Source organism: Antrostomus carolinensis, unplaced genomic scaffold, assembly GCF_000700745.2.
Source record: "Antrostomus carolinensis isolate BGI_N321 unplaced genomic scaffold, ASM70074v2 Scaffold53232, whole genome shotgun sequence".
Classification (NCBI taxonomy): domain Eukaryota; kingdom Metazoa; phylum Chordata; class Aves; order Caprimulgiformes; family Caprimulgidae; genus Antrostomus; species Antrostomus carolinensis.
Window position 1 is genome coordinate 3,534 of NW_010301327.1, and position 12,234 is coordinate 15,767.

Here is a 12,234-nt window from a genome sequence, read left to right on the forward strand (position 1 = left end):
TTTTCACGGCTGTGATCAGTCCTCAGGAGTACTGAGTCTGACAGCTCCAGCTGCTGAAGAGTTATTTGTGATTAAATAAAGCAGAGGATGTAGAATCCTCAAGCACTTCTGCCCACTACTTCCTGAGCTGGTTATCAGCCCCTCTGTATAAATAGCTTGCAGGCACACCCAAGCAGGAGGTAGGCTGGAAGCACACGCACGGCCCATTCAAAGGGACATAAAATGCCAAAGAACTAAAAATTACTTGAGTGCATTTCCTTCCTAGCGCTTCCTCAACACTCCAGCCTCACTCTCCCTCTTTTCTCCACTCCCCAAAGGAACCAGAGCATGGCTGACCTGTAAATTTACGTAGCATTTCGGTGCAGGTTTCTGCCACAGTTTCATCATCGCACTTCTCCATAATCAAAGCCTCTTCTCCACAGATCCAGCCACTCAGGACATGGCCGTACCTCTCTGGTGGGTAGAGTACATCGAAGCCGCAGATCTTCTTGTACCACAGCTCCTCAGGATACGTCAAGCTCTCACTCTCTGCCTCATCTTCCCAGACAAACTGGATGCTGTTGCATTCAGAGCTCCAGAAAGGCTCTTCAAACTCCAGGAAAATCTTGTCAGTCGTATTGATTCCTAGTTTCTCAATGGCCATCACCTTCTCCTCGGGCAAGCGGGGATGAAAGAGGCTCTCATGACGTTTCTTCAAGACTCCCAGGGACACGGTCACAATGACGTGGTCAGCTGGGATGAACTCACAGTCCTCGCACTCTACAAAGACATCAGAGCCCTTGCCCTCCTCGGGGAGGTCACTGTTGTGGTCAGCCACCCTCTCAATCTCCTTGCTGACCGATTGGTTCCAGTGGATGCACTTGACCGGTTTGCGGAGCTGAATGACAGACTCGGGAATGGAGCGGGCCAAAATCTCCACGATTTTAATGAAACCACAAGGAATGATGTGATGAGCCCCAGGGATTTCGGTCCATTCTCCAAATTCACTGAGCGAGACTTCATCCATGCTGTGGGAGCTGCTCTCACAACTCTCTACCTGAAGAAAAGCAACACAAAAGCAACATTGCCACAGAGCAACTCATTTTGCCACAGCACAACGTCTTGTGAGGGTACAGACCAGCTGCACAAGCTAGGAGTCCTGAATCCCACTCTTAAACTACATTATTTTTGCTAGTAAAGAAGTGTTTGGCCATAGGATCTGACAAAATCAACCCTTAGCCTTCCTTCCAACCAGAGAAACCATTCTGTCAAGGTAACAAGCTGCATCAGGTTTGGTTGCATCAGCCACGGTTGCATCATCCAGAGTTGAGAGATGATGTCTCTGCTTCTGCATGATTCTGGGTTACAGATCTGTTTTCTATCATTTAAAACCCACTTCACTGGCAAGGGACAGTGTTGGTGGCTTGGTGTTCCTACAGCAGAACACTGGCTGCTTGGTGTTCCTACAACCAAAGCTGGAGCTATGTTAATCAGATGCTCTTTCCAATGTTAATAAATGTTCCCATGAGGAGCCATGAAAAACTTTTGGCAGCTATTTCTGCTGTCTGCAGCTTTCAACATGCTGTCAAACCATCAGCAATCCACCAGCTAACAATCTGCAGGAGGTGAGAGGACCCAACACAGAAGGAACGGAAGGAGACAGAAAAGGGAGATGCCAAGATGTGAGACACTTGCCCTTGATTCACCTGATGTGATTATCAAAGCTTTAGAATTGGGATCTTGGTTAATGTTTGTAGGAATATTAGGCACAGCTGTAGCTTCCAACAACCCCTGGAACAAAGGCAGGATGTTTGGCCTGTCTTGTGATAAGTTTCTAATGATAATACTGGTGCATGGGACACAGTGATCTTAAAATCTTCAAATCACCAGAATCACAATGATTCGCACATTTTAATTCTTTAAGCATTTCAGGCAAAGGGAACATTACAATTCCTTAGCCTTTGGCCAAGTTTCCAGGCCTTTCCACACTTTAATAACCATGTTTGGAAGCCTGGCAAGTCAGACCCTTTCCCTGTGGAGCATCCTGGTGCAGGGCAGGAATCTCTGTGCTGGGCTAAGATGCCAAACAAACAAGCTAAAATTGTATTAAGCAGTTCACAGGCTGCTCCTGTGACTGTATTACCAACAGGTGGTTGCCCCTTCCTGGTCATTGCCCCATGACTCTAGTGAAGACTGAGCTGACCAGGTCACCAGCAGATAGGTCCTGAGAAGAGCTATTCTCTGAGACTCCATCTGATGGCTGAGCCAGCATTCTCCAACACTCACCCAAGGTCAGTTCTGCTGGCCCACAATAACAACCCTGCACCCTGGGTCATGCAACAGGCTGCTCATCCTGCCTGGATGCTCCAACAGGACACTCATTATGAAGATAACAACAGTGACAAACAGGCTGTTGGATTCTTTCAGCCACAAAGGAAAAAAACGACAGGGAGAAAAACAGGCAACTACCAAGGCTATGGTTTGCCTGAGACATCAGTTAATCCCCACTCTCTCAGCAACCACTCTGATCTGATAGTCTTAATTATCAGAAGCTTTGTTGCTCACAGGTATTTACACATCAGAAGGGATTTGCAAGAGTTGCAGAAAAGTCTCTGGCTGTAGCAACCAGAGAAGTAACCACCAGAAAAAACAGAGCTGTATCAAATGATTAACACTGTCTGCATGGGTGGTGTTAGGTGGATAACACAATAAATAACTAGTCTTTACGTGGCAGCTGTGGAGACACCCTGTGATACAAGCTCTTGGGTTAGGACACTGAGATATCAGAACAGCGCTCAGGACGCCTGGGTTCAAATCTCAGCTTTATCACAGATCTCCTGGGAGAGTCTTTAGGTCTTTATTTCTCTTTGTGATGCAGGGAAGTATATGGTATTCACTATTTATAGGTGGGAAGCTGAAACAGAGTGCTGCTTGCCTTCCCTACCTCATTTAACAAGCCTTTAAGTCATTATAATCGAAATAGAAAGGACTATTACACTTTACTTGTGGAGTGCTCAATGCAGCATTATGTCCTCATCCCTCAGAGATCTCATTTAGGCCAAGGCATCAAGGAGATAAAAAGGACTAGGGAAGCTGTGAGGAAAGATGATTAGGACATGGGTTTATACAATCTACCTTTGATTTTATTGCTTTACCTTCAAAATGCTTTCTAGGGATTTCTTCAGCAAATTACTACTATCAAAGTTACTTTTCTTCTGGTCTCTGAGATATGGACAGAGGCAGAAGAGGGTAAAAGACACTCAGGCAGGATTAGAGGGTGCCAGGTGTAAGGCACAGGATGAGACATGACTAAAAGAACCTGACAATAGCTTAGCTTCAGGTGGTAAGAAAATGTTAAATCAGGAAATTTAACAGTCTGGGAAAGCCCCTTTAATTAGAAAGCTGGAAGTCTGAGGTAAGGGGGAAAAAAACAAAAGAAACAAGCAATAAAAAGAGTAAAGGCATTATTTCTTGCAGCTCCCTGTCTTTGGATACACCTCAGGAGAAAAAGTTATCAGTATAAACACAAACTGCCCTAGCTGCAAGAGACCACAGAAAGCAATTCCCCAGCCACGGGCAAGGCTTAGCCGGGTGTCTGTCTGAGGTTCAAGATTTGTCTGCTCTTAGTTAAAACAAACAAATAAAGAAACAATGATGTGCACACACACCTTAAGGTACTGCTGGATCATGGCTAGTTTCAGCCTCTTGACGGCCTCTGTGTCATCCGGATCGGCCTTGACACGTTTGCGCACTACGTCCCGTGTGAAGACGCCCACACTATTCTGGCTCTCAGCATTGACTGGTTTACCTCGTTGGAAGAATTCCTGAGTCAGGTTATAGACCTGCCAGAGAGAGGACAGAAAGATGGACAATGTGATTCACAGCAAGAATACCTTTTTCTCCATCCAAACCCAGCACATTCAGATCTTCTCTCGCCAACTTTAGAGATCACAGAATCACAGAATGTCAGGGATTGGAAGGGACCTCGAAAGATCATCCAGTCCAACCCCCCTGCCAGAGCAGGAACCTAAATGAGATCACACAGGAAGGTGTCCAGGCAGGTATTGAATGTCTCCAGAGAAAGAGACTCCACAACCTCCCTGGGCAGCCTGTCCCAGGGCTCTGTCACCCTCAGATCAGCTTTGGCAGTTTGTTGTACAACATCAAGTTGCACCCACAGCTAGGCTGGTTAGAAGGCAGGAAGCAACACTTCAACACTTCCCTCCAGGCAAAGATAACCACCCTTACTCACCTGCAATAACCTAGTTACTATTAAGTCATTAAGTTACTATTAACTTACTATTAAGTTATTTTTTAATTCAGGCATGTCTGTTGTATCACTTGCAGAAGACCTGCCATTTTCACTAGCTAAAGCCTGTTGTTCAACCAGCTCTTCAGATGCTGCAGCTGGATCCATAAGCCAAGTGCAGATGGCAGAGAACCTCTGCAGAACAGGTTTGGGTTTGCTACGTGTAATTTCTAGCTCTGCTGTGCAATGTCACAGCCTGACTGGGGAAGGACTTTTCATAAGGGCAGTTAATGACAGAACAAGGGGAAATGGGTTTAAGCTGAAAGAGGGGAGGTTTAAATGAGATATTAGGAAGAAGTTCTTCACTGTGAGGGTGGTCAGACACTGGAACAGGTTGCCCAAGGAAGTTGTGGATGCTCCTCCCTGGAAGTGTTGAAGGCCAGGTTGGATGAGGCTTTGAGCAACCTGGTCTAGTGGAAGGTGTCCCTGCTGCTGGCAGGGGGGTTGGAACTGGATGAGCTTTAAGGTCCCTTCCAACCCAACCCATTCTATGATTCTATGACTTGGCCCCAGTCTCCATCCAAAGTCTACTGGGAGTGAACTCCATTCTCCCTCACATCTGACACTAAAGCACCAGCTCTTCTCCCACACTTCAGTGTCTCAGGTGCAATCCCAGGTTGCAGCGCCCATAACCTGGAACCAGCCCTTCCACCCTCCCCATTATTTAGCAATAATACCCAGGAAGCCACCAGGTGGGGGAATTCATAGTTATTTTTTCTGTTGTCCTCTGAAAAACAGGAAGCAACCAAGACAGGCTTAGCAAAGGAATTTTGTATGCACACGTTTTACTTGTTCAGCACAAGACAGGTACAGATCCATGGAAAACAAGGACATCTCTAGTAACTCTCCACCAGGAGCCAGCCTGAGGTTGACCCACAAAAAAATTCCCTTTCTAAGAAATTGTTCTTCTTTGAAGGAGATCTTCCTGGCACTTTTTTTAACCTGTACAAGTGACTTAAAAGCAAGAAAACAACCATCCACCTTGGCCATCTGCTTGTAGCTGTCTGGAGTAATCGGTGCTTCTATCTGGATTACTGTCAAAGAGCCTGCAGTTGAATCATGGCCCTTCATTTCCATGGAAAAACTTAAGGGGAATCTTGTAACACAGGAAAGCTTTTAAAAGATGCCTCCCAAAAGTGCAGCTCATCCCATGAATGACTTATTTATCCAGAACGAGTCACCGTCTCGTTTGTATCGTGGCACAGAGATGCACAGAGCAGAGAGGCAAGATCCCTGCTTGGTGAGTTTTTCCTGTCAGTGATGGTTTGATTACAACTTACAATCCTTTTTTGGAACCAGATTATTCAGAAATAGTGAGGAGTTCAACTCAAAAGTAAACGCCTGGTAGGAAGCTGGCAGAACTGTGGCATCCTTCAAAGGCTTCTCATCCTCTGCTGATATGGCTAATTCGCCATGTTTTAGTTTTTTCCCCTCCCAAAGCTCCCCAGAAGCTTAATTTTCTCTTAGGTTGTGGGTGTAAAGTGAATTTGAGGAGGTAAAATAGAGGAAGGGGAGGTAGTGATGGAAAATGCATGGCAGTGATAGGAACAAGAGAGAACAGGTCTGTGAGTGAATGGAGGAAGAAGAGTAGATAAGGACAAGTAAGGGATAAGGAAGAAAGTTAAGAAAAAAATAAAGAATTAAAAAAAGGGGGAAATAAGCTACAAAAACAGAGAAGTAATCACAAGAAAAATGAGTGGAACTGCTGAATACAGAAGAGAACTGGGACACAGCCTTTCCAAGGAGATTTCCAGACAAGAAAGGTAGAGATCAAGGCCCTATATGGCACGAAGGCTTCCAGCAAAGGAAAGAAAACAGTGTCTTCTTAGTTCCCCAATGCCAAAAGCCCTTTGGCAGTTTCAACATCTCACGGTTCACAAGTTCACTGATTTCTGAGGCCCAAACCACTTCCAGCAAGTACAAGCTGCATAGACCTTGTGTCAGCACAACGCAGCTCAGCTTTCATAAGCCGATTGCACACTATAAGCAGATAACACATTCACAAGACAAGCAAAGCTGTGTTAAAACCCAGCTACCATTTGGCCAAAAGGATAAGTGAGCCATGGGTATGTTTTTATTAACCATTGTATTCTTCATTGCCCAGAGAAAAGAGCAGAAATCCACAGCTCTCTGTCCTGTAAACATCAAAAGTCTTTCCTATACAGGTTGTCCCATCGATCAGATAGCAGGTAAGTACAATCACCACCAGGATTTATTATTCTTTTCTCAGAATCCTTATTATTTCTTTGCTTTTCTCTTCTTCGAGGTGCTGAATCATTTGATGAAGAATAGAAGGCAAAGCTGTTGTGGGCAAGAAGCAAAAGGAGAAACAGCAAGTCCTGCATTAAGAGATACACTGTCCCAATAAAAGAATCTAAAAGATGCTTGAAATGTATTTTTTTAATGTACACATGCAGCAAGCAAATCCCATATATGAAACTATGGAAGAAGTTCACTACAAGTCCTATTTAAGGTAGGTTTATAATGAAGTAGGAGCAGAATTGTACTGTCTGGAGTTGGAATTACCTGGGCTTTGTTTCCCAGGTGGGAAACAGCATCATTGTGCTCATGGGACCACCTCTGAAGTCGCTGGGACCTCTGAAATCACTGGGACCTCTGAAGTAAGTCACTGGGGACAGGCATTTGTGAGATCTGAAAACACATTCCCCTTCAATCATTTCATCATGATGTGATGACAGAAGGGTTGTTGTGACCATTCAAGTGGGTTTTATTTCAAAGAGCCTGGTGAAAGGTAGAATCAAGAACCACCTGAATGATTCTGCTGATTTTCTGGTTCAACATCCATGCATCCAAACTGAGAGCATCATGCCCACCAGCAAGGAGAGTTACACCACATACAGTCCAGCCTGATCTCCCTTTCCTATCATCACAGACCTGATACAAGCAGGAATTAAAAAATAAGGACAGACTGCATCAAATCCCAGCTCCTACCACCAGCAAACTCACATCCCAGCACAATGCCCTAATCATTTCTCACTCTAAAGCTCCACTGGGTTTGGGCAGAATAATTGGCCCTAGAAGCCTGTCTGCAAGAGCCAGCAGCAGCAGAAGCAAAAGACACAGAGCATCTCAAGTGAATATTCATTTTATGCAGATTTCCAACCCAAATTCTGAGGGTTTACATACAACCCTGGAATACTGCGTCCAGTTCTGGAGCCCTCATCACAAGAGAGACCTGGAGCAGCTGGAACAAGTCCAGAGGAAGCCACCAGGATGATGCGAGGGCTGGAGCAGCTCTGCTGTGAGGACAGGCTGAGAGAGTTGGGGCTGTTCAGCCTGGAGAAGAGAAGGTTCCGGGGAGACCTTCTAGTGGCCTCCCAGTACCTGAAGGGGCTACAAGAAAGCTGGGGAAGGACTTTTCATAAGGGCAGTTAATGACAAAACAAGGGGAAATGGGTTTAAACTGAAAGAGAGGAGGTTTAGATTAGATATTAGGAAGAAGTTCTTCACTGTGAGGGTGGTCAGACACTGGAACAGGTTGCCCAAGGAAGTTGTGGCTGCTCCTCCCTGGAAGTGTTGAAGGCCAGGCTGGATGAGGCTTTGAGCAACCTGGTCTAGTGGAAGGTGTCCCTGCTGCTGGCAGGGGGGTTGGAACTGGATGAGCTTTAAGGTCCCTTCCAATCCAAACCAGTCTGTGATTCTATGAACTCTATGGGGAAATGAGGCTGAAAATCAGAAATTAAAAGGAGTTAATGGAATAGCCAATAATCCTAAAACAGTTTCACTTTGGCTTAGATCTTCTATCTTCTTTCTAACCAGCTTTGGGGCATCCTACAACTGGGACCTCTGTGGAGAACATGGGACATCCTCTCTGTTACCTACAGGTTTCCACCTACACGTGTTTACTACATACGTGCTCCACCACCACAGGAAGAGGCAGTTTCTTAGGAAGAACAAATCTAAATAAAGAAGCTTTTCAGCACTGAAGGAGGTCAGGAAAGCACATCCCAGTCCATGCTCCTTCCTGTCAGCGCCGGTGACAATCCATAGCATTGTCTTTTTCTTACTTGGCTTAAAAACTACAGTGATTTAATCCCCAGTCAGTAAAAAAAACCCCTGATGGAGATAGGTCGGTGCTGTTACCAGGCCAGACATCTGTCAGTGCAATAGAGGGGCAGGGAGGGAACGGTGACTCTCGGTGGCCCTTTGGTCCTGCTTTCTAAGATAACACCAAGCAAGGCACTGGAGCTTAATTGGGGATGGCAGGAAGCCCAGCATAAGGGTGGGGGTGAGAAGGGTGGAAAACTTTGTCATTCTTTGGCTGTATCCCTCCCCCAGAAGCTGTGCAGCAGACAGGAGAAAGCTGACAGATAACAAGGCTATTAATTAGGTGATTGTTAAAGGGAGGGTTCCTGTGAAGTGGGTCTTTAGAGACCACATCCTTACTGAAAAGCCTAAGTAAAAATAGGTCCTTTTTCTAAATCAGGCTGGCTGATGGACTGTGAAGTTCTTGGGTAGGCAAAGCAGTGTGATTTTCACCTGCATTTAACTTGGCAAGCTCACCACCTCCCTCCTACCCTTCACAAATACCTGGGAGTTGGATTTAAATACCTCTTTGGAGAGGGAAATGAGCATTTAGCTGGGACACAGAAGAGCAACTCTGAGATGGGTTGTCCCTATTCCCATTTTCCCAGCAGTTATTCCCACACACAGACACTGAAGCTGGAGACATTACCCTCAAAGGTCACACTCCTGTCCCTTTTTTATGAGGGTTATGCAGATGTGGTATAAATGGGTAGAGGATAAAATAACCACCAGCCCCACGATTTCCCCAATTATCCCAGCAGAAGTGGAGAGGAAGGTGGGAAGATTATGAATACGTGGCACAGACTTCACACCCTGGGGAACCTTCCAGTGCTGATGTCCCCTTCCTTTAAGAGACTGACCAAATGGACTGTTGATGACCCTAAGCAGTGCCAGACCAGTACCAGGTCTAAGAAGGACAGTCTTAAAACAACAGTGGTTGGAGAGCTGTCTTGCCCACAGCCAGCTCAATGTCCTTTCTGATGGTGCATCACTTAGCAATGTGTGGTTGGAAATCCAGGTAGCTGTTCTGCAGGACTGGAGACAGTCCTCACAGGCACTGCTCAGTTTGCCAGTGCTCTCACAGCGGAGGATTCAGGTCACCTTGGTCACAAGCTTGTGACAGATCTTGACTGACTTCAATGCAGTGCAACAGCCTCTCACAGGGAACTTTCTGAAGATCTGAGCAGTCTTACTTCCTCGTAACCAAATAAAGGTTTCTGTGAGGAATCCCTACAGCTATTAAAAATTCAGGCTACTGCAAGCAAAAAGAAGTAAAACTTGTATTGAAGTAGAAAAAGTCAGCCAAAAAAGATTGGATAAGTGCCTGGAAAAAGCATAAGGACTATCCAAATGAACTAGTGAGGCCAAGCTCTGGAGTTAGTGGGGTGCCTTGCCTTTCACACCAGGGAAGTTCAGCACATAGAGGAGAGACCTCATCTCCAGCTTTAGCGGGTCCACATACCCAAGTGAAACGCTTGAGGGAGACTGTCTGCACTCTGCATGCCCTAGAATTTAGTGTTCAGATGATGAGATAACTGGGGCTATAGAGATACAGCTGGAGAAGCAGAGCTGAAGGCACATGCCCAAGGCCAAGCACGTGGCAGCAGCTGCAGCGAAAGAAGGGCAGCGTGTGAGCGCGTGGGAAGGAGCCGGCTGTGCAGGGGAGGGATGGCATTTCAAACCCTGACAAATTTAGCCCCGTTCATTCAGGACTACATTTTCCACTGTTAATGCCAGTGCTCCATCCTTGATTAGGCTTTGTATCTATCACATGGTTGCTGGGTGTTTTGGTTTTGTTTTTCTTTTCAAGTCAGGACAGTGTGTGTCACAGCCTTTGCTACCTCAGCTTCTTCAGAAGGGGGAGATGCAGTCTGAGAGATGAGATGGTGGGATTGCTAACAGAAGGCTGCACCAAGACTCTGAGAAAGGTCTGGGAGCTCCTATGAAGCCTGATCTCAGGATTTCATGATCTGTAAGACTGTTTTTTTATCCTGGACAACTTCAAGACATTTTAACAAAACCTCTCAAAAAACCTGCCTCATCAAAAAAGCAGAGATGCAGAACTGAGGACCAAAGACTATTCCTCCCCAACATCCATTTCATCACCAGTTGAAGCAAGAGAGTATTGGCCAGCCAGGATGATAAAGAATTATGGAATAGACTCTACTGAAAATGAAAAAAAGACAAACAAACACTGGGGGACTCAACAAAACACAAACCAGGAATGTACCAGCAGCCTCAGCATGTGTAAATAGAAACATTCTCTACACTTCAGGCCAGAGGAAAAGGTCTCCAAAAGCCACATGCCTGCCACACATGCTCCTGACTGCTCACCCAACGAGGCACTTGTATTTCATATGGTCTTTTTTAACTGGAGATTTTCAGGAGACCACATAACTTGCCTTAATTCCAACTTTTCCTACACAGCACAGGGAAGAAAGCACAGTCAGCTGTCTTAAATCACTGAAGATCGTCCAATCTGACACCCCAAGAGACTGGGACAAGAAGCTCAACAAAACCATGAGCTACCCCTGCAAGAAATTCCAGCACACTCTGAAGGAAGACAGAGAAGGCACCTCCCCAACAATTAAGAGGTTGGCTGATGTCCTCTTCTTGGCTTAAGTTGTCCCTTACATATTTTTTAATGGCAGAGAGTAGCTGTAGACATTTTTACAATCCATAAATGTGAAAGCCTTTTCTGTCTCCTGGTGATAAAGATATCCTGTGGCAACGATAAGCTAATTATGCATTGCGTAAAGAAGATTAACTTTTAATGTGTTGTTCTCTCATGTCACTGGCTGCCCCCTTTCTCCTGCTTAAAAAGAAAAAAAAAAAGGGTAGATTTAACAAATTAATCATTTCTAAAACACTGCCACTTTGTTATAGCCTTTATCTTACTGGCTATATCTCCAAGCTAAGTAGCTCTCATCTTTGTATTCTCTTCTCATTTCAGACTCTGCCTGGCCTCTGACACCCTCCCTTTGCTGGAATTTTTCCTCTCATCTTTGAGACAGGATGATCACCAAGCACTGCATGCAGTTTGGCAGTGTTCCATTTACATAAATATTCCATTTTCACTTACTCCCTCTCTCTTTTCTAGCCTAAGCAGCTGTTAATTTTGTTCCACACACAGTTCACCTGTCTTGTTTTCCTGGCTGTTCTGTTCTGGTTTCAATCCAGTAATACCAAAAGGTTGTTCAGATGAATTATCTCCACCTGCATTTGTCCAAGAAGAATTCCCTCCCTGACACAGGTTGCTAAATTCCTTCCATAATGAGGAAATTCCTACTACCCCCTCTCTAAAACTGTCACAGGTTGCTAAATTCCTTCCATAACGAGGTTTCTTTGAAATTCCTACTACCCCTCTCTAAAACTGAAATGATTTTGTGCCATCCCATCACAGATTCGGGTTTAAGCTGAAAGAGGGGAGGTTTAGATGAGATATTAGGAAGAAGTTCTTCACTGTGAGGGCGGTCAGACACTGGAACAGGTTGGCCAGAGAAGCTGTGGCTGCTCCTCCCTGGAAGTGTTTGTGGCCAGGTTGGATGAGGCTTTGAGCAACCTGGTCTAGTGGAAGGTGTCCCTGCTGCTGGCAGGGGGGTTGGAACTGGATGAGCTTTAAGGTCCATTCCAACCCAAACCCGTCTGTGATTCCATGATTCCAGATCAGAGACCCAGGATGGTGTCAAAAGTCCTTTCAAACAAACAAAAAAGTCCTAATTTCTGCTCCCCATTCAATTCTTGATAATTCTTTACAGGCTACAGTGACTTTCCTCTTGGTGACTCTCTAAATGCTCATGGACATATATTTAAACATAAAGAATGCAAAAGTAACCTGAATCTAGCACGAGTTTAGCTAAGCATCAAATACTGGTCAAGTTCACGGTCAGATGAAAATC

At 45.3% G+C, this 12,234-nt stretch overlaps 1 protein-coding gene across 1 annotated transcript; it reads right to left on the bottom strand.

Annotated features, from left to right (window-relative positions):
- Positions 1–286: 286 nt before the first annotated feature.
- LOC104519535 (spermine oxidase) lies at positions 287–3,848 on the bottom strand (the record flags this gene model as incomplete). The annotated part of the gene is made up of 2 exons (XM_029083861.1): positions 287–1,036; positions 3,648–3,848. Coding segments are annotated over 2 exons (951 nt in total), but the record flags the coding sequence as incomplete, so codon positions are not given.
- Between the last annotated feature and the right edge of the window lie 8,386 nt (positions 3,849–12,234).